This window comes from Aulonocara stuartgranti, assembly GCF_965226115.1.
Source record: "Aulonocara stuartgranti genome assembly, chromosome: 7".
NCBI classification, from domain to species: Eukaryota; Metazoa; Chordata; class Actinopteri; order Cichliformes; family Cichlidae; genus Aulonocara; species Aulonocara stuartgranti.
This window is the reverse complement of record NC_138945.1, coordinates 55,335,025-55,357,957: the sequence shown is the minus strand read 5'-3', so window position 1 is coordinate 55,357,957 and position 22,933 is coordinate 55,335,025. Positions and strand designations below refer to the sequence as shown.

The 22,933-nt window shown below is 37.7% G+C and overlaps 2 protein-coding genes across 2 annotated transcripts in view; both read right to left on the bottom strand.

Annotated features, from left to right (window-relative positions):
• Positions 1–137: 137 nt before the first annotated feature.
• On the bottom strand, positions 138–12,769 carry gtf2h1 (general transcription factor IIH, polypeptide 1). Its single transcript, XM_082540639.1, has 15 exons — positions 12,578–12,769; positions 12,010–12,178; positions 11,725–11,917; positions 7,873–8,038; positions 7,681–7,774; positions 6,509–6,658; positions 6,347–6,426; positions 6,123–6,256; positions 5,955–6,042; positions 5,785–5,873; positions 4,410–4,527; positions 2,862–2,952; positions 2,266–2,381; positions 968–1,060; positions 138–881 (listed from the first exon to the last, which is right to left on the bottom strand). The coding sequence occupies exons 2-15, from the start codon at positions 12,161–12,163 to the stop codon at positions 795–797; spliced, it is 1,653 nt and encodes a 550-aa protein (XP_082396765.1). The 5' UTR covers positions 12,164–12,178; positions 12,578–12,769; the 3' UTR covers positions 138–794.
• Positions 12,770–15,299: 2,530 nt separating this feature from the next.
• LOC309710831 (uncharacterized protein) overlaps positions 15,300–22,933 on the bottom strand; it is a 31,101-nt gene continuing 23,467 nt past the window's right edge. The window contains exons 29-46 of the mRNA XM_082540638.1: positions 22,445–22,650; positions 21,922–22,090; positions 21,566–21,810; positions 21,268–21,451; positions 20,725–20,929; positions 20,465–20,640; positions 20,296–20,365; positions 19,482–19,618; positions 19,361–19,392; positions 19,102–19,267; positions 18,396–18,497; positions 18,266–18,306; positions 18,013–18,135; positions 17,264–17,365; positions 17,055–17,180; positions 16,645–16,684; positions 16,197–16,320; positions 15,300–16,072 (exon numbers count right to left, since the gene is read on the bottom strand). Of these exons, the coding sequence (XP_082396764.1) occupies positions 15,865–16,072; positions 16,197–16,320; positions 16,645–16,684; positions 17,055–17,180; positions 17,264–17,365; positions 18,013–18,135; positions 18,266–18,306; positions 18,396–18,497; positions 19,102–19,267; positions 19,361–19,392; positions 19,482–19,618; positions 20,296–20,365; positions 20,465–20,640; positions 20,725–20,929; positions 21,268–21,451; positions 21,566–21,810; positions 21,922–22,090; positions 22,445–22,650 (2,456 nt within the window). The 3' untranslated portion in view covers positions 15,300–15,864. The remainder of the gene's footprint in view (positions 16,073–16,196; positions 16,321–16,644; positions 16,685–17,054; positions 17,181–17,263; positions 17,366–18,012; positions 18,136–18,265; positions 18,307–18,395; positions 18,498–19,101; positions 19,268–19,360; positions 19,393–19,481; positions 19,619–20,295; positions 20,366–20,464; positions 20,641–20,724; positions 20,930–21,267; positions 21,452–21,565; positions 21,811–21,921; positions 22,091–22,444; positions 22,651–22,933) is intronic.

Sequence of the window (22,933 nt, the reverse complement as noted above, 5' to 3'; positions counted from 1 at the left end):
ATACTCTGGATACTGCAGCAAATAATCCCTCTGAGGTAAAGATGAAACAACTCATCACATTATTAGAAAAAAAAAAACAAAGCAAAACAAGCTGCAGTGTGGAGATTTAAATGAAATAACTAAGCCTACACAAGCAGTATGATGAACAAAAGCTTTATGCCTCACTTTATTTCAGAGTTACATTTCTGTCTTCAGTGCAGACGTTACAAATCAGTGACAGTGTGATTTGAGCCACACGTACTAATGCACTCGTGTGTGAAATGTCTTTACAGTATTGCTATATTCACGTCCCCTCTTGATTAAGATTTTCCGGACAACTGTTCCAACAAATCTATCCAGAGTTCAGAAGGGTGTCTTGCACATCAATGCACATTTCGTTCTGTTCTGTGCACTGATGAAACACATTGGCAGTCCTCCACTTGCATCTCACACTGTTGTCCTGAGAGCCGTTTTTGTAGTTTTATTCATTTCCATCTGCATTTTGGTCATGTTAAACCCTTTTAAAAGTCCTGTTTTAACCATTACAGGCACCAATCTCTCAAACACCAGGAAAAGACAAAGAAAAGAGAAAGAAACTAATTACAGTTTTCTGTGACTGAAATGCAGTTAGTCTTTGTTGAACATTTGGGGTTGTAGCAGCATCCCTCTATATCCTCCTCATTAAGCCCTTGTGAACTGTGTTCCATTAGGCTTTAGTCTGTGGTCTGCTCACAGCAATTCGGAGGACCTTCACAAGTCATTTGTCCGACCACTTTACTGTCTTTCTTGGCTTCTCTTTGAAAAACTGTCAGAGCTCAGGTTTTCCTCATCATCCGACGAGTTTGCCAGACCTGGAACTTGCTATAGGCAGTCTGCAGCATTTCCTCCAAGTGCCCTGTGAGCTGTGGGAACACCAAAGAGACTTTAGCGCTACATCTACGAGGTGAAAGAAAGTCTGTGCAACACTGTCGATGGCTCAAAAACTTACATTTGTACTCAAATACTGACGCTGAATTTTTTCCTTGAAAGGATGAAGCTTAGTCATTTGAAATCTCTCGAGGTTCGACTTCATTTTAATCACCTGCAAGAAAAAATAAAACATGAAACACATAAATTTAAAAAACAAACAAAGACTAAGTTAATGGTGTGCAGACATGGATAGAAGTCAACTAATTCACATAAGTTTCAGCTTTACGGTGGCAAGCATGTCTACTAGTTTTCATAGCAAATACCTAGTTAAGTATAGTTATTGTTTTACTTAGTTTACCTATGAGTTTGCAGGACATTTCTTAAATGCTGGGATTAGTTACGCTGGTGGGATGAGTCACAGATGTCACAATATTGTCAAAGTGAGAAAAAAGGGCCAAGTCAGCAAACTGTTAAAAACAGTTGTCTTTTTTATTTATTTTACCAAGATTTTACATGGGATTTTATAGCTTCAGTTTTAATGTATTAGTGATAATTTCAGTTAAGAGTCAAATTCATTTACACAGGTCTTTTTAACCTGAAATAACAGTGCAATTAGGAAAGCTGCTACTAAGATGTGTCAAAAAACTTAAAGACAAAAGCCTTTCTCTTCCACTTTAATTTCAAAACTCAAGAAAGTCTTGAGCCACCCCTCATTTTGATATATTTTGCTGACCTTTCGGTCTAGAAGCTTAGACAGAAAGCGAGCAGACTTTTCATTTTGTGAAAATGAAAACTTAAAGAAATCCAGCCACTTTCTTTCCAAGCTCCATAGAGTACCATGACCTGGATGACTGAGAACCTACACAGACATATTACTGACCTACGAAATCAGCAGGCATAAAAAAAGAGCCAATTTTTTTGTAATTTTTCACATTTTGTTACTAGCAGCCTGACACCCCCCCACATGCAAAAACCACACAATTTCTCCTCATTCTTTAGTTCACTCTATGAAAAATGGCAAAGATAACATATTTTAGTATTTTTGCAATACTGTTCGGAAAACATCTGCTTTATTTTACAGCATGATAATGATCCCAAACACAATATCCTTCAAGAAGCCAGAAGAAATATTTCTAAAGGGCTACTTAGAGAAATTACATAAAAGCTTGCCTAAGAGAGTTCAGGCTGCGTTGAAGAATAAAGGTGGTCATACCAAATATAAACTTTCGCTTTTGTTAGAATTGTACAATGCTAATTAATTAATTGCTCCCAAAACTACATGGAGGCAGAAATATACATTAAATACAAAGATGATTTTCTTGTGTAGTCAAATATATGGGTCACAGGGATAATGGAAACAAAATGAATGTCAGTCACCTTCTCCTCCAAAAACAGTGTATTTACAGGAAAACAGGACCAGAAGTGTCTCAATAGCTCTCCAGCAGCTACATAAAGATGCTTCAACTCTCCCTGAACCTCGGTCGGTACCATTTCTGGAAGGAAAAAAGACAAACCTTAATTATTCTCAAAGCTGTTAGGTAAAATATGTTTCAATACAAGACAACCGATCGTTTTCGTGGTGGAAATTAAACACATTTAAGGATAGAAAAATACTGGCAGCTGCCAGTGCTACCCCCTCAGCCTCCTAGCAGATACACCTAACATATGAATATCAAAATCCTAGGTGGCTTCCTTTTTGAGTTATCGCATTAACAAGATTTCCAGAAACTTCTACCTGTGACGTTGAGGTCATTGAGATTTAAACTGTCCAAGATTTTTATTAAATGCACCTATGATATGAATTGGAAAATCCTACGTTGCCTTGTTCACAAGTTGTCCACACCGCTCGCCCCGGGTGACAACTCTACTTGATCAGCCCACATCTCAGCTGACATTCATCATATTGCTCAATCGTTTATAGCTTGCCAACAGTCAGCAACAATGCTTTTACCAAATCTGTAGTACACACTTACGATTTATGGCTTGCTGTGCACCTCCCTGCATGAGGACGCCACCTGGAGAAAGTGCTGCAATGGCAGAAGTAGCTGCTGTGCTGGACAACACCTACAAAAAGCGTGACTGTAGTTAAAATCTGTCATGCTCATAATTTGATAAAGCTGTAACAGTAAGCAGATTAAGTAATTACAGTGATATCAACAGTAAAATTAAATGTAGAGGATCTGAAATTGAATTTTTTTTTTTTAGCTCTGAGAGGTTTGATTATTCATCCATCCATTTTCTTCCGCTTATCCGGGGCCGGGTCGCAGGGGCAGTAGCCCAAGCGGAGAAGCCCAGACCTCCCTCTCCCCAGCCACCTCCTCCAGCTTATCCGGGGGAACACCAAGGCGTTCCAGGCCAGCCGAGAGATATAATCTCTCCAGCGTGTCCTGGGTCTGCCCCGGGGCCTACTCCCGGTGGGACATGCCCGGAAAACCTTGCCCAGGAGGGGCCCAGGAGGCATCTTTGTCAGATGCCCGAACCACCTTAACTGGCTCCTTTCGATGTGGAACAGCAGCGGCTCTACTCTGAGCCCCTCCCGAATGGCCAAACTTCTCACCCTATCTCTAAGGTAGAGGCCAGCCACCCTTCGGAGGAAGCCAATTTCCACCTATGTTTTCCCGATCTCGCTCTTTCGGTCACTACCTGAATTATTAGATTATTTCTAACAATTTAAATACTCAAGTACGATAATCTAAATCTTTTTTTTTCTACCAAAGAATAAATTAATTCCAAAATTGTCTCATCTGTTAATCAGAATCAGAATACTTCAATAATCCCTAATAAGGAAATGATGTGGATTACAGTTGCTCCAAGACAATAACAGTAGCAGACTGAACTAATTAAATATTGCAATACATTACAAAGTTTACAATATATAAGAAAGCTCTGATAATCACCATTTGAAAGTGAAAATATCAACATCATCTACTTATTGCAGTCTGGGACAATGAAATGTCTCCCAATCCGCTGACAGGGGCAACACTGAATATAAGCTTCAGTATGTGAAATGTCCCATCTCTGAGGGAAGAGTCATAAAAAATGGATGTCTGCCAAGGTTTTCCTAGTAAATGACAGGGCTGCTTTGTGATGGGTTTAAGCACTCAACTTCCTGGCTTATAGTTCCATTTAAATGGACTTGTTTACAACATTAACTATGTGTTTAAAAGCCTTTCTGCCTTGACTTTCTGACACAAAGTACTGGAGGCTTACATCCTAAACATGTGCCTGGAGCGACACTGAATTCTAAGCTGAAAGAACAACAACATCACAGGGATATCAGACTCTTTGTTGGGCACCTCCCTAACACATGTTCTCCTGAACTTTACCTGAAAATTAGTTGCTAAACTTCACAGCTGTGCACGAATGACTCCAAAGATCAGTTGAATCACAACAGAGGCTCATCAATAGCACGCATGCATCTAATTGTAGTCTGAATGAGTATGTGAATGCAGGTTAAGATCTGATGACATCATCTTTAGCCAAATGCTAAAGTAACAGAAACACAAAGTCTGAGCTCTAACCTGAGTGAGGCTGGGTTTGTAACTAGCCATCTCATGACGGATGTAGTTGACAGAGTTGATGATATCTTGGCTAGTTGTATACTGCTGGGATTGAAGTGGCACAGGTCCATGAGCATACCTTATAAAAAGAGAAGTGAGACACATTGGATAGTCTGACTAAAAACGAGGCAGTTTTGTTAGCCTAAAACATGAATCAGTGCTGCAAAATAGAAGAGCAGCCCCTTGTGCTATAGCAACAGTAATCTGTAGCAAAAACATTTGACCTTGTATTACATCACATCTATTATGAAACACTGCAAGTGAGAACTTTGTACAAAAGAAGTAAGGATCAGCAACAACAAACCCTCTTCTCAAATTTTGCTTGGCTGATTTTTGTCTGTAGAGTTCTACAAACTATCCCGGCTATACAAACTTTTCTAAACCTGACAGCTAATCAGCACCTAATGCAGTGCTTCTGTGAGCTGCGAGCCAGTGCAGGGAAAAACATGGCATGAAACTAAGATTAATAGATATAATTTCTGTTGGGAAAATAAACTAGCATTATATGTGGATGTGATCTTTTTTGGCTTCTGATGTGAAGAGTTTGTGTTCAATTTATTTAACTCATGTAAACAATATACAGAAGAAGTCGCAGGTAAGAACTACTGAGCTAATAATTGTTTAGTCAAAAGATACAGCCAGGCAATGATGCAATCAAAAACCACCGGACTTTCCAAAACTTCCGTCTTTGTTCTGTCAACTTCCTCATCTGCAAAAATCTCTCAATAAACTACATTTCAAAACACAAACACAGCTTACTGAACAATTTCATAAACTGCAAAATTCTTGGAAAATAAAGACAGCTAAATTACATCAGCTGTTTGTATGTTAACCTAGATGTTTTTAAATTTTAGGTAAAAACAAAACAATAAACTAAACGGTAAATGGACTGGTTCTCATATAGCACTTTTCTACTCTACCTGAGGACTCAAAGCACTTTATTCAACCTGCCTCACTCACCCATTCACTTTATTCTTTCATTTATTGCTTTTTCTACGTGCTTTCTATCTAACATTCACACACAACTTGAGAGCAACTTGGGGTTCGTATCTTGCCCAAACTAACTCCATCTTGGCTCTTCGTATGGTGTTTTAGTATCTTGGCATGCAGACTTCAGTAGCAAGAGATCAAACCACCAGCCTTCCGATTAGCAGATGAGCTGCTCTATCTCCTGAGCTACAGGCAGCCCATAAGTTGTGTATGTTTTACATTTATTAACTAACGATAATTTAGAATCACTTTACACTTGTTAACTGATGATATTATTAGATTAAAAAAACATGGAGTCACCCAGAAAGAATTTAATAATATATGAAAATAAGTGGACATGTGGTACCTGTCAGACTTCTTCAGGTTTAATGGGACTGTTTTTGGTCTGTTTTCCCTTTGCAGATCCTCAAATTCTATGGCTTCCTGTAGTTTAACCTAAGAAAGTTTGTCCACAGAACAGAGTCAGTGAAGCTGCTACACAGAGAGCAATACTGTAAAAAAGCAAAGCCATTGTACCTTCTTAACAGGAGGTTGAAAGAAGTCAGAATCCCTCGAGTTTCCATCTGTACTGCTCGTCTCACTGGCTTGGTCAGACGCCAACTCCCTTCAAATACAGGAGATTTTCAGGAAAATGATAAAAGACGCTGAAAAGCTTGCACTCAGGTTTAAGTGTGACTTCTTTACCCTCTCCTTGAGCCTGCTGCCAGGACCATGGCACTGTGATGGTTGAACCGCTTTATAATGGCAGAGTTGCTGCTGTCCTTCACCGACTTGTTTGCATTGGAAGTTGAGGGCTGTGTTGTGCAAATTCCATAACCCTGTGTCACAAAAAACAGGTTTTGATATGTAAAGGAAGGTAAACGATTAAAGAGTTATCACAAATGACTGAGGATGGCTAATCATCTCACCTCATCTAATGTTTTATCCTCCAACGACTGGAGGTCAACCAAAGGATTCTTTACTCCTTGAGTCACGAGAGTCTTTAACCCTGCATGGATTGAATGTTAAAACTTTACATTAATGGCTTCTTACGTGTGGTGGCAGTCCTAGAAAGGAGTCAGATTGCCTACCCTTCTCATCCTGCTTTGCACACTCTGAGAAGATATCCTGTGTCCCTGTGTTGATGCGGTCTCTGTGAAAATAATGGGACTGGAAAAAGCGGGTCCAGAACTCCTTTTCTGTCAGGTTATGAGGCACATTTTCGCTATACTTCTGCTTCACTGCAAGTAAAATGCAAAGTCAAAAAATTTATTTCTAAATGTCATGAGGGACACCAGCTGCACATTTAATAGACTGAGGAAAAACATCGAAGCCTCTATGCAGTTTTCTCACTGACTTTGCTTCAGTGAGAAAATTGTAGTTTTGCTTCCTTTCTGATTGATTTCATGCCAGTTATTAAAATCATTAATCTCATATCCCGATACAAGACATTTATCGTCCCAACAACGATATACATCACAAAAACGTTTACATTTTCTGTAAATTCTTTGAATCTCGAGTAACACGAATTGCGTGAAGTATTTCCAGCTGGGCGTCGTGTACCTGGAGTCGAGTGTTTTGACCGACGCATGGTTTATCTTGAGCACTCTCTCCATATTCTTTTATGTGACTCTTAAGTAGGTGGTAAAAGACGTTTGCCGTGTTTGAGTCTGAGGTGGGGACCAGTTTCCTGCATAATTTGCATAGTACAGTCCATGTCAGACTTTTCATAACAATGTCCATGCTTCAGAGGTAGCCCCTCATTTAGAAATAAGGTCCTTGATTTGTTTTGACTGGTCTTTCTGTTTGTCATCATTTCAGTTTATTATGAAAAATCACAACAGGATCTTCAGCTTTATTGTGAAAGGTTTATGTGGAAAATAAACAAGCGGACGGCGGAGCCACACGCTGAGTTTACTGTCATTTTTGCTAACGACAACGCGTAAAAACAGTCGCTTGTCCATCCGTAGTGTAGTTATTTTAAATATTAGAGTAAGAGAGAACTTATTAATATAGCCAGTGACCATCAAAACCATGAAAAAAATATTGCCGTAAACTTTTTATTTTGCGACACCATGAAACAAAGAACAGCGTAATATAAAACGATAGACGTTTTCATATCGTCATCTGATAAATATTGTAATATCGAACAGCCCTAAAAATCATTGTTGCAGGCTTTGACTGAAATAAAAACCTGAGCTTGTAATAACCACTTCCTGGGATTTTTAAGGGCTTAAGAGTTGGAGATAACATAATTCTTTACCTGCAGGATATGTTCTGAAGATGGATTCAATAATGTCAGCTGTCAGGTTATATCTCAAGCCATTGCAACCATCAGTTTGAGGTCTAATGTCTGCCTGTGGAGCATAAAAGTGAGGTCTGTTAAACTTTAGCTGTAGGTAAGAGCTTCAGATTAGAAAATGTGACATAATTATGTCAGACTTCATGGACTCACCAAAAAGGCTCCAGATATACCAACTTCCTGTTTGTTGTTATACGGTGAGGGGTCTGTGTTGTTAATGCCTCCTGACCGGTTGGCCCAGAATTCCTCAGCACTGATCACTTGGCTCACCACAAGGTCTTTATATAGCTGGAAAAGCACCGGATCTTCTTGAAGCATCCTGCAGGAGAAAATACAAAAATAAAAGAGTAAAAGTGTGTTGACACATAAAAATGTAAAGGAGCTGGGAGCATCTTTATTTGCTTTACTGTTTCTCAGTCAGCTCATTAACTAAGATAGATACAAATTGACAATTCGATCTTTGACTCAAGAAGTGCCAGATCTGTGTACTATTATGCAGACATTCATTTTGTTAACTTTTATTGGACTACAAAGTCAATTTGGTTTTAGAGTTTTTGTTAATTGTATTTATTTTATTAATTTTAGCCATATCTTGTAAGATCAGACACACCCATGTAGAATGAAGTGTTTTTAATCACAATATTCCCACACACCATTTAATAATAATAATAATAATAATAATGGATTGGATTTATATAGCGCTTTTCAAGGCACCCAAAGCGCTTTACAATGCCACTATTCATTCACTCTCACATTCATACACCGGTGGAGGCAAGCTACAGTTGTAGCCACAGCTGCCCTGGGGCAGACTGACAGAAGCGAGGCTTCTATCGCGCCATCGGCCCCTCTGGCCAACACCAGTAGGCAAGTAGGGTAAAGTGTCTTGCCCAAGGACACAATGACCAGGACAGAGAGCCCAGGGATCGAACCGGCGACCTTCCGGTTACAGATGCGATTCCCAACCCCCTGAGCCACGGTTACACTACTCCTGCAGCATTTTAGGATCCTTTAACCTAGAAATGCTGCTGGTCCAGCTTTGGTTGAAAATTGTGGGTCTGTGTTTTAGTCTAGATGGGCAGAAAAGACACTTTTGGAAATGCCGATGCTGGCACCCTCATTTGTTTACTGGTTTAATCTCATCAGCCACAAAATTTAAACAGAAACATAACAGCTTCCTAATCAGCTTAAATGTGTGTGTATGGATAATGCTCCTAGATGCATTTTCCTTTTGTGGCAACTCCTATTCTGTTGTCTACTACCATGACCACTTTATACTCAGTTTGTTCTTTGAGTAACAGTTTCACTTCATCATTGACTCCCCATAGTATTTTTCCACAAAATTGCCCTCTGCTTCCTGTTTACATTAGTTCATGCATGCCCACAGTGCAAATGTACAGGCCACAGGCCACTCATGTGAAATCTGCCAGCTGATTATATTTTTATTATTGAAAAGAGCAGGTAAATAATGAGATTATCATTATGTTTCCCCTCTCTTGTTTTTACCAGCCTTTATTTATACATATTTATAAATTCCAACTCCACTAAAAATGCATCTCAGACGTAATGTCTCTTATTACTAAAGTCAAATGTAAGTCAAATATAAGACAATGTAAACAAACAAATAAAAAAAAATCGAATTAAACTGAACTCAGGGCTCTAGACTAACTTCTTGCCATGGGCGCACCGGTGTGCCTAACTCAAATTTTTCAACCGCATCGCTTAACACCGCAGTTTTACATGTGCACTTTTTTGGGGGGGAATTGCAGTCCATACAGACAATATTCATTTCTAAATTATTAACTAACAATCTTGTACTTAAAGTGCTTTGTCAATATTGTAGAAAATGTTAAACTTAATCATCATCTCGGCCTCCTCTGACGACCTGTTTGCTGTTGCATGCTGCTGAAAGGCAGTGGGGAGAGGGGACACTTGGGCAGTGCATTTATTGCAGCATATAATGTGTTTTCTGGATACACTGTGCTTTTTCAGCATTCAAATATTGATGGCACCGTGTCAGAGCACTGGCTATGAATTTCAGATGGATCAGGCCTTAACTTAACAAAAAAGTTATCAATAGTTCTTTTCATCTTTTCTCATTACCCACAGCTACATCCACTTCTGTCGGGCCTAGGCTGCTCACTAGGGCTGGGTATCATCACTGATTTCTATAATTCATTTGATTCAGGTTCTCAAAGTCCTGATTTGATTCAATTTAGCCCCAGACAGTCAGAAATATTACAATTCTGATCATTTATCAGTATTGATACATGTGAGACTTCATCAGAATTTTGAACATCACAGCAGATGCCTTTGTGTGAAAGTAACTGAGAATAAAACACAGAAAAACTTGAAGGAGATTTTTCTGGCCTGGCTTTTTATAGCAGATAACCTTAAAAATATAATTTTTTCATTTAAGTGGAAAAAAGAAAAAGAAAAGAAAAAGACAGTGGCCGACAGCACTGTAAACAACGGTAGACTGGTGGGTAATAAGCGAATGAATAATGCAGAAAACAGAGATTTGAGAAACTGTTCTTGAAGTACAGAGAGAGAGAGAGAGAGAGAGAGAGAGAGAGAGAGAGAGAGAGAGAGAGAGAGATAGAGAGCTGTGCATGAAGTGTGATTTTTATCGTGGTGGAAGCAAAACAGCAAAAGTCAGAGGGAATTCATGATGACATTGATCAAATGTGAAGCGCAGTTTGCTGCTTCCTTTGCTGCTGGCTCGCTGAATTTTAGTTGGAGAGAGACAAAACCTGCAGCTCAGAATCAGCGCAAAAAGACGTAAACACAGCGCGGACCCGACGCATCAGAATCGCTGAGCTCCGACAGCGTGTCCGTCTGCGGGCTGTCGGGTGAGAAAGCCGAGAAAGACAAAGCTGATTCTGATGCGTCGGGTCTGTGTTACGTCTTTGTGTGGAATCCGTGTACCTGCTCTCATTTGCTGTTTGGTGGTTGTTGAAATAGTTTTGTGAGCTTTAATCTGAGAATCTGTCGTTTCTGGCAAAACACAGTTATATTTAAAAGTCAATTCAGGATTTAATGAATCGATATCGCTTTATTCAAGCTACTCACCTCCCTCTTCCAACTGCACTTTCAACTGCCAATCAGTGACGTCCCGCCCCTGACTATTTCTGATTGCTTTAGTCCACGATAGGGGCATAATGTGTGTCTGTTGTTGGCCACACAGAGAGTTGCAGAGATTTTTTTTTTTTTTGTTACGCGAACAGTGCGACCAAATTTTTTTTTTTAGTTGCACCACTGAAATATTTGGTTGCATTTGCTACCAAATTGGTCGCACTCTAGAGCCCTGGAACTGATGTCATTCTTTATATACAAATGTGTATATAAATAATAATGAGTATATTTCCACACAGGTCTGCAGGACAAGCATTTGTAATTTGTACTTTATTTGCAGAATATTTGTAAAATGGGAAATCCTGTGGCAGAGCCAAAAGGATTATCATGATACTAAATAAATATTAACAACTTTCAAGCATGCACACAGATGGACTCTGAGAACTCAATAGGAGTTTATAGAGAACTCAAAGATGTGGAAAGCCACACCAATCCGATAAACAGAAGTAAAAGTTTAAAAGAATCTGTACTACCACTGTTATGTATTTTGACTCAGAGAACTGATCAGGCTCTATTTGTGAATATGCAGCAGCAGCAGCAGCAGGCATTGCACTGCATTTCAGGTATTGCTAGTCATGGCTGAATGACTACGTTTCCAGATAACAAACAAAACCAGGTTTTTCCACTTCTACTGGGGGACTGCGGTCCATTCAGGTTTGAAAGCTCTGAGATCCAACTTCTCAGAAAAAACAAATGCAGCTGGGAATCTACACCCCAGTTCACACAATTTGAAAATGAAGGCCCCCATTTAAACATCCAAAAATTGAATTACAAACACGACCACCACATATTACTGCAGGCAGGCTAGTACAGACTGTGATTACTTCTGCTAAAACATTACCCTTGATACATGTATTTACGTTAAAAATGTACCTGTTTTTCTCCTCCAGCTCCTTGTTGGCTTTCTTCTTGAACTTAGGCAGCAGCTGCTGCAGCAGTTCCTTGGCAGCCTCTCGGTCTTTGAGTGCAGTGCTCTCGTTGGCAAAGTGGAATGTGGTGCTCTCGCCAGTGTGAAGGACGAGCTGGAGCTGGACTTTGGCTTTCCCATCAGGGCTGATCTTCTGACCTGTACAGAGCAGAAACAGCAGCTTGAGCAATTTTTGTAGAGATGAGCATTTCTGTGCCTCGATTTGTAGTTTAACGGCATCTAGTACTCACAGCGGATATCTGCATACAAGTGGCTGACTGTGAAGCGGTCTTTGCCTTCTGGACCCCAGGCTATACGTTCAGCCATCAGATAGAGAGTGCCATCCTGCTTCTTCTGGCGGACCTTTTTCACCACCAACAGAACCTCCTCTGATAGCGATGTCATGGCTCAAGCAACTAACTGAGAAAACAGATAAACTGCTGCTGATTATAGTAGTAACTACGCATTAATGTAATCACGCACTATAAAATGGAGAATAGCAACAAATATGGGTTAGTGGGATGAAAAAATAATAACTGTAGCTCAAATAAAAGCGAACAGTTTATTTCTCAGTTTATTCAAGAACCTCAAATAAGCTGCAAGCAATAATAATTTAAACTCCCTCCACTGTAGTGCCATAACTGTAAGTTCTACTTCTTAGGAAGTCTCTCCTATATAACCTTAATGGCACTTAAACATATGCAAAGTCGACGTGGTGTTGACTGTTTTATTATATCTACTCAGCTAAGCTGCCTAACGTTAGCTAACAGTGAAGAAGAAAAAAGCTTCAGGGTGAAGTCGGGAGAAAACTTACTTTACCTCAAAATAAATCAATACTGCAACGAACGCCTTGCTTCCCCTCAATACATAATCTTGACACGCTTTATTCTTCAGTATAAAAACTGCAGAATGAGTTACACTGGCGATTTTTTCACGACTCTGGCAACGAGCGACTCGACTTCAGCGCCGACATGACTGCCGAGCGGTGTGTTACACTATAAAGGTTCCGGTGGGATGAGGCGAAGAAGACCATCGTTCCACCAAAGCCAGAAGTGAAAGGTACGATTTCTATTTAACGTGCATTTTAACCAAATTAACAGATATGTTACCAGTAATTACGATGCTGGTAATTACGATGCTGTTAAGGAGGATATTAAACACGATTAAAACATGCATTTGAGATTTTAGTCAATATTGATCTGACAGCATCGCACACTTGCTGCAGATTTGTTCATCCACTTCCGAAAGGTGCTCTATTGACCTGAGATCTGGTGAGGCCATTGAATACAGTGAACTAATTGTCATGTTCACGAAACCAGTTTGAGATGTTTTGAGATTTGTGGCACACGTATCTTGCTGGAAACAATATTTTTTGAAGATGGGTACACTGTGGTTATAAAGAGATGAACGTGGTCAACAGCAATACTCGGGGAGACTGTGGCAATTAAATGATGCTCATTAGGTACAGGCCCAGAGTTTAACAAGAAAATATACGCACCATCATAGCACCTGCAGCCTGAACTGTCAGTTTCTGTTTCTGACCCTAACATCTGAGTGTTCCAGCAGAAATCAAGGCTCATCAAACCAGGCAATGTTTTTCCATTCCTCTGTTGTCTAGTTTTAGTCAGTCTGCATGAATTGTAGCTGAGTTTCTGAGTGGTACTCATTGTGGTCCTGCTGTAGCTCATTGCGTTCAAAGTTTGATATCTTGTGCATTCAGAGATCCTCTTCTGAATACCTTGGTTGCAGTGTGCAGTTATTTGAGTTAATGGTGCATTCCTATCAGTTGGAAGTAGTCTGGCTAGTCTTTTCTGACTTTACAAGACAATAAGATAAAAGATAAGATAAGATAAGATAAGATAAGATTTAAGATAAGATAGAACTTTATTAATCCCTCGTGTGGGTTCCTCTGGGAAATTCGGTTTCCAAATAGCACAGCACCAACAGAAGTTACAGAATGTGAGCAGAATACCATATATACACATATATAAATACAGAGACATATATAAATAAAGAGTATACAAAAGGGATAAATAGAATAAATAGGAATAAGAATACAAGGGAATTGCACATTTCAAGTATTGAAGTCTATTGCGCCGTTGGTTATTAACAAAAAGTATTGGACAGTGAAAAGGCACTACAGCTTAGTTGTTCCCCCCTCCTTTGTCCTCCTGCTTCCCCTCCCTTTCCCCTCCAGAGAGGAGTTAAACAGTTTGATGGCGTGTGGGACAAAGGAGTTTTTAAGTCTGTTGGTTCTTGTCTTTGGGAGAAGCAACCTGTCACTGAACAGACTCCTCTGGTTGTTTATGGCCGTGTGCAGAGGATGCCCAGCATTGTCCATAATGTCCAGCAGTTTTTTAGTGTCCTTTTCTCTGCCACTGTCACCATAGTGTCCAGATTCATGCCGACCACAGAGCCAGCCTTCCTGATCAGTTTTTCCAGCCTGGATGAGCCTGGATGAGTCCTTCTCACTATTACCACTCACTGTGGCACCATCCTCTGTAAACTGTAAAGATGGCGGGAAAATCCCAGTAGATCACCAGTTTCTGAAATACTGAGACCAGTCTGGTTGCCATCCATGCCATGTTCAAAGTGACTTAAATCAACTTTCTTCCTCATTCTGGAATTCTGTTGAGTAATGACATTCAGCAGGTCATCTTGGTCATACATCTACATACAGTGAGTTGCTGCCATGACATTTGTGTTATATAGAGTCTAAAAGTGTTAGTATTTTAGAAAAAAACCCCCGAATAAAAACAACCTTTTAATACCTCTTTCTAATTTTCTTAATGCTCATAATATTATAAAAATAGATTCCATGCTCTTACTTTCCTGGCTGTTTCAAATTTTTAAACAAAGTTTGCTTTGGCCAAATAATCTCAGCTGCTTCACTAATAGCTTTACCCTCCTTATTGCTTTATAGGTTATTAACATCACATTTTCATATGTATTACCTATACCCAGTTGCATATATAGCAATTCCAATTTTTCTTTGTTTTATAGTGCCACCATCTCCAAACCATACATCATAGCAAGTCTCACTACAGCTTTGAAACCCTTCCCTTTCAATCGTGCTGCAATCCTTCTGTCACCAATCAAGCCTTAACACTTGTCTCCACCCACGCCACCCTGTCTGCCCTCTGTCAGAGTTAATCTGAATCTAATGTGAATTCTGGATGAGGTTTTTATTCTAGCTACTCAAAATCTGTGCTGCAAGTGCATTTGACTCTTTGCCAACAAATTGGCTTATACGTTTGGGTTTATTACAAATGACAATTGCAGAAAGATATTTTAGAGTTGAAAGGTTTTGCACCCAATAGCTGTTTCAAGTAGCATCACATCAAATAATCCAAATTCAATACATGTAATATTAATAGAATAGAATAGAATAGAATTCAACTTTATTGTCATTGCACATGCACAGGTACAGGGCAACGAAATGCAGTGATGATGGTATATTTTCAAATACCATGCAATTATTGCTACAAATGAGGAATGACCACACAGAAAATGGATTTAAAACCAAAACAAGAACACATGATCATGATCAAAGCTGAATTTTATTGAAATAGAAAGTAGTTGAAAATATTAGATATTTGACAAAGATATTTTAGACATTCTTTTAACTCTTTTGCTAATAATAAAATTGAATGTTACATAATTGTGTTGTTAGAAATAATGTTCAACTATAATTTAAAATTCAAGTTATTGGTTTTCCCATTCTTATATGGAACTCTTTTCCCAATTCAAAGAACCATGACTGAATTACTGCGATTTCAGTTAAATCTGAATTTCTAAATTTATGTGGAAGCTGAAACGGCACATTATAAAGTTTGTAAGGGAATGACTTCTGGAGAGATGAAAGGACACACCCACCACAGAAATATATCATTTTCTCCCACCTCCAAAAGAGTACATGCAAATGTTTGGAGAGGGACTGTAAGTTAGAAAGAGACAACTTAAGAAGATGCAAGTTTCAGACTAAAACATCTCTGCTGTTTAAGAGGTTTAGCATCGAGTTTTGTTTTTAGTCTTCTGATATTAAGTTTATATTGTTTAGATAGGTTTTAGGAAGAAATAATTGACATATATATTTGTCAGATTTTCTAGTCCAGTTTTCCATCTTTCTTTTCACAATCTTTACAATCATGCTCTTTGCATTCAGCAGCTTTGCAGCCACACTGGTCAACTGAAATGTACTTGTACATTTTTGTGGTGTTATTGGCGCACTTTATCTGCACTTCCTTCTCGCTGGTCTTCATTTCTTGACAGCAGGTGCATGAATGCATCATGCTATTGGCCTTTGCCGAATACCTGTAAATAAAGATAGTTTCAAAAACAAACAACTGTTTAATAAGAAATTATCATAAAAAACAGCACATGCAGTTTAGCATGAATGAGTAAATAGTTTGTTTCTGCATATTTTCATGAATCTCACATTGAGGAGGATGCTCCACAGGATCCCTCACATGATGTGAGTTCCACTTTCTCAACTGATTTGCAGTCATTTATGTACAGATAGGTGGTGTTGGTGTGGATTTTACAGGGGGAAGGAGGCAGACCTGTGAATGACAGAAAATCACTTGAATGACCGGATTGGTAATTATCATGTTCTGTTTGTTGTTCATGTTTAATAATTTGATCGTCACCTAAAAAAGCTCTTAAGTCTAGAAGCCTTTGTGAATGAAAACATGCTGCTGAAATGATTTGTTTGTGGTTTGCCTGACAGGAAATTTATAAGCACTGGCTTTCTTTCTTGGGGTAACAGAAGAAAATATTTGAGATTTAACAGTTATAAATGATTTATGAAGGCATATATTAATATGAAATTACATTTTCAAAAATATAAAGTAATACTGTGTAATGTGATTTTTTTTAATACTTACAAATTTTGCAGCAACCACTTGCATCTGTTTGCTCAGTTCCCTGAAAAACAGGGAGTTTGTACTGTAAACATTAGCAACTTACACAACTTACTTGTATAAAAAACTGTTGGAAGACCCAATAGCAGGTTGATTCTGTTTAATTAAAAAATTTGGCTTTGCAGTTATTTTAATTTAATGATGCATATTTTTATTTGGATGTAGTTTACATTGACTGTTTTTGGCTTCTGTACATTTTAAATACATTTAAATCAAACTTACAATTTTAGGAATTGTATTTTATAATTATAAAACAAAATCAAAGAAAGGAAGGAAGAAAGAAGGAAACTAACTAATCTTTCAAATGTTCTTTTTTGAGTGTCAATATTTGGCTGTAAGAAACAAAACCTCTGCTTTTAAAGGATTGTACTCACTGGAATGCAGTTGTTGGGATCAAATGGAGGACATGTTGTGTTTTGTACTACAACTACAAATTCATTGTTCACTTTCACGCAGTCATACTTGGTACACTGATCCTCTGACCACCAAGTTTGAGAAGGCTGTGAAGAACAGTAGTCAGTTATTAAAAATATATTTTTTTCATATCACAACTCATTAAGTGTTTCAATTATGTTGTACCAACCTTAATAATTACTGGAGAAGAAACGCCTGAGACATTCACAACACAGCTTGTCCTTATACATTTTCCACAACATGATCCAGGCACATCCGTATATTCATAGCCCTATTTTTTTTTAAAAAATACAACATTTAATATTGTTTGAAACTTCACCCAGTTAAATCTACATATAGCATGATTAGTAGGCAGCAGTTACAAAATACTTAATAATCATCCTGCAAGTGGCATTTAGCAGATTGTGGTAGCTATTAGATCTGTGATACTCAAATAGTAAAATATTAGAGAAATATTATTTTCCAGAAATATTCTCATTGCTACTTAAGAAGGTTGAGTAGAAGGTTTGCTGAATTGGTAAAAACTATATTTATCAGATATTTAACAAATATTTTATAGATAGACATGTAAAGTCAGAGCATATCACATCAACATAACTATGTGAATAGCTAGCTGTAAAGTGAACAAATGAAAACCCTTTTAAAGATTGATTTCACAAATCAGCAACAGCATTTAGGGCAGCACTTTCCAATATTTAGATCAGGTCTTCAAACATATCAATAATAATACACTACATAAATTACATAAATCTTCACCTGTTTTAAAAACACACTCATCTTAGATTTCAAAAAATAAAGTATGTGAGTAAATGAGCCTGGATGTAAAATGTGAGGTCATTTAAAAACCTTATTTACATATAATTTTAGTGGTTCACATTCAGAATGAATGAAAATACAAATATTTTCATCAAAAAGTACCTTGTCACAATTTTTTAAACACTGTTCTTCATTACACTTGTAGCTGTTCAGCTCCATTTTGGAATTCTTGGTTTCAGTGCAGAGGCATTGCTCACATAGGCTTTTGTGGAAATTATCACCAGGCTGTGTGTGAAAATAAAAAAGTAATGTTTTAACAGTTTTAATAGTAACACATAATATAAATATTGCCTTTAAAGAAACCCTCCAAAATACATATAAATAAATATAAATATTCACTATAATTTTTCCTTACCTTGTACTCGGTATTATTAAAGACACAAACATCTTTGGGCACTAAATAAGACAGTGTTCACAAAAATAATTAGATTAAAGTTTAAGACTTTTCACACACTGAATAAACAACACCTATAAGTTGCACTAACCACAGCTGTAAACAGGGCAGCATTTATCCTTTGGGGTGTTAACCTTCAATTCAAATCCCACGTCACAATGTGGTTGCAATGGACACGTGTTCGTGTTACATTCTGTTGGTGGAAATAGTTCCAGCATTAGTGGATATAAAACAAAACAAACCAGTAAAATCCAGAATGAATTAGAGTATTTTACAGCAGGTGTTTCTGGAAAACATATATTTAAAAAAAATGGAAATAGATCCAGAACATCAATGATATTTAGCAGTAGCTCATCTGGCTCAAAATCAGTTGCAACTCACAGGTTTTTTCCTAAAAAACCCCCCAACCTTAACCTTGAGCAAAATTAGTCTTATAGACCAAATTGATCATTGTGTGCAAGTTTCAATTCCTCTTTAGGAGGAGCATTGTGATTTGTGGATGGACAGACAGACAGATGAAGGTCCTTCAACTAGATGAGCTAAAAATATCATATTTAAAGGGCATATTCCTGGGCACCAGTTTAGCTCAGTGAGTGAGCAGCTGCCCCCCCCCCCCCCCCCCCCCAAAAAAAAAAATCCTTTTCTAAACCCAGTTAATCTAAGGAGCTGATTATTGCTGTTGTTAAATGATGTTAAACTGTGCCCTAAAATATTATTTTAATTTTTTATTTTGAAGAACTGTTCATATTTGCTTTGATTCATGCAGAAGAGGATACGTGATATCCAAAACAACTTACCACATGTCGGTGTCACACAGCAGTCCACTGTTTTGTTCACCAGCACCTCACCTTCGGTGCACTTTACTGGATTTTGAGTAGCGCATTTTACATTTTTACAAACCACACTAAAAGTGTTCTTATCGCAAACACATTCCTGACAACCAATCTTCCAGGTTTCACCAAGCTATATGGGTGATGAAAAAGAATTATTTACACAACATCAACAAATACACTGTGAATAATTGAAAATGTATATGTAGAATATCATAGTATTTACCTCTTTAGGTTTGCCATCAGGTCCAGCGCAACCTTAAATCATAAAAACAAGCAGCTCACATGTATACTTACAAAGATTCACATTAGATTTTTCTTTAATATGCAACAGAAAATATGCTTACAAGAGGAGACGCAGACATCAGAGGTTGAACTGAACAAAGTCATTCCCGCTGGGCAGAAGCACCCCTCTCCAAAAGAATTGCAGTTCTTGTTTTGGGGACCTTCTGCATTACATTGCTGAGAGAACTGTTCATTGTATCTAAATAAGAAGTCAGTTAAGAGGTATCATTACTTCAGAAATAGAACAAGAATTTATAATTATATGTCAGTGTAGTACTTTTGTACTGGAGTAGGAGTAGCATCACTTAGTCCCCTTTGGTTCAGGCTGAAATCTGTTACTACAAATAATGACCTGAAATGTCACTAAAACTGATGCATGTTTTTCATCTCATACCACTTTGCATTCAACTTTCAGTTAGTTCAAGACTGATTGTATTTATCCTCCCCAGGGGATGATGTAATCTGTTCTGTTTGTTTCTCTGTCTGTCTGTTTGTTAGCTGTCCAGCATTCACAGTTTTTAAGATACGTTTACATTTTGTGTGACGGTAGATACCAATAACAGATTTAATTTGGGTAAAAAATCCAGTCAACGTGACATCAAATGTGAAAATCAGTAAAAACTTTATATTCTCCACATTTGTTATGGATAGTCTTCAAATTTTCCAACAACAAACTAGGCTTTTGGAGACATGAGTACCTAGGTTAGCTGAGCATTTGAGGACATTTTAATATAAAAAAAGATATAAAACATCAAAGTTTTAGTATAGGCCTCACTCGCTGTGGGGAATTGCACTCTTTGAGTGCTCTTATCACACCTGTAACTGTACTTTGTGTTTAGTGTTACTTGGGTGCAGTTATGATAATGTAGTGATTACCTTGCATTGCAAGTTTGAACAACAGTTGGCCCACAAGGCTTGTAGACTTTATTGTCTGGGCATTTATATTCTACAAGAAACAAATATGTATTTAAGATGAAAATGGTTAGAAAACATCTAAAACATTATGGTTAAAAAAGAAAAAATAAGAAAAAAAGCTCTGTCTTACCACACACTCCTTTAGTAGCATTCCTCCAGTCTACACAGATAGATGCCTCAGCACACATCAAGTTGTATGCCTCAATACTGCTGCATCCCATATTAACAGTTGTGTAGCAAACATCAAATTTACAGGCTTCATAAAATGGTTGTACACGTATTACTTTGTGGCATTCCTTGAATACCCTTAAAACACAATGTCAAATAAAGAAGATTACTCCAGTGGTCTCACTGATGGAACTAACATGTGTTTATTTTGTAAATTCGTACTCGCTGTTTAGGATTTCACAAGGTGAGCTATTGACGCATATTGTAGGTGAAGGTGAAGGTGGAGGTGGAGGTGGAGGTGGAGGCCCATTGCAGTATGGCGTATTGTCGACAGATACACGCCAGTCATATGCCATGTCAGAGCATGATGGAGAAATCTGACCATTTTTCAGTCTGCAGTCATTTTTTGTGTTATTGTCACAGGTACCTTGCGAAAAGAAATGTTAACATTATACAGATTACAGCCAAACACAGGGACAAACTGACTATCAGCCTGTATATGAGCCTGGCATTCTTTACTAAGCGATACAGTAGCCCATGTTTTAATCATATGGGCTACAAACAGCACCATCACAAGTTCAATAAAACTGCAACTGTTAATGCAGAAGAGAATGTTATATCAATCACAGATCGTGAAGGAAAATTTGACTTGTAAATATAGGTTTTTAATTAGAACATAGACTTATTTCTAGCATTATTTACTACCATATTATGCTCATTTAACTTTCACGATCAATACTTTAAGACATTCAACTATTAGCTTACCACACTGTCCTTCTGTGTTGCCATAGAAAAGAGTCATCGGTACATCTACGCTGAATAAAAGACCTTTGAACATCACAACTGCTTCAATTTTTGGGATTGTTAACCGCATCTCAATTCCTTGATTTGTGATGGTCATGTCATTATTTGTAAACATAGTAGTGACAAGACTGCCGTTGACATATACCTAAGGAATTTTAGCATTAATTACTATTAGTGAAATATCTCAATGGTGCTGCATAATATTTGAATATATTATAATGTCAGTACTTTTAAGACACTTTGTCTAAGTGATACCCACCTTGTTCACAGTCTTTGCTCCTCTCTCCTGTGTTAGAATAACTGTATAGTTTTTGTAATACACAATAAGGGATTTAGGACAGGTCACAGTTCCAGTGGGATTACAGTTTACATTTTCAATATAAACTTTAAAATTGTGTCGAGGTGTGATCTCTTTAACCAGGACATAAGTGCAATTTTTTTGGAAGCTGTAGTATTGTCCATCAAATGTCACATAATGAGGATCTCCCCAGCCACCACAAACACCTGCAAATATTAGATTGAGATTGCATCAAAACAAAAGATAATTTTGTAATTTACTTACATGTTTAGCAGCTTTGATATGTGGAATTTTAAAAGGGTTTTATCGAAACTTACATTTGCATTCATAGTGGAAACAACAGCCATTTTCATCATAAACTTTAACTGGTGGTTGCCCATTCTCACAAACAATATTTGTTACATTACATTGCACATGTGTTGTAATGTGTTTTCCATTTTCACATGTTTCTGTGGTGCAGTTGTTTGAACGCCAGGTTTCACCATTCTGATGAGAGCAAAACAGTGCTTTTAGAAATGAATTACACATGAGTTACATTATATTTTAGCCTAAAAGAGGCATACACACTGATACACACTATAAATCACGTCGGATGTATTAAATTTAACACTTATCTGTATGTCCACAAATGTTGCAGAGGCTGTTTAAAAAATTATTTTGCTGTAAACTTTCAGTAAGAACTTTCAGTAACACCGAGAAATGCAACCACAGTGGAATTGCTAGCAAAGCCGTTACATTGCATAAAATTATAAATTTTACCTTGTTTCATATTTCAGCCTAAATAACTTAGTAAAGACAGCAGTGGATTTTTTCTTTACCAATATATTTTAATTCAAATACCTTTCTAGGTGGATTGAGAAAGAGGCAGCCTGGGATTTCTGGAGTTACTGAAGTTACTGGAGTGCGAGGGCTCGTTATGGGAATAGATGAAGTTGGTGGAGTTGTAAAGTTACATGGTTGGGAACGGATTTCAGTACCACATGATGAATTGCAATATGCAGTGTAACACCAGCCTTTTCCATCAGTCTTATTGTACATGAAGGTACCTATGTGACAATAAGAACTGAGTTAGAGCTAAATAACTAATAATGGATTGTAAAACGTACAGTTGTTAACATTGTGAGTTGGCCACAATAGCAACAGAGTTGATTATTAGATTTTCCTGTGGCCACTTCAAGTTTCTGCACAAAAGGTTAATTATTCCTCAATGGACGTGGATAAAAAAAAACTATATTTTAAACACTTTATGAAAAAAAGTTTTATAAAAAGGAAAGGCAAAATAAGAAAATAAAGTTTAATAACTAAATAATTATTGCATGGACAACAACG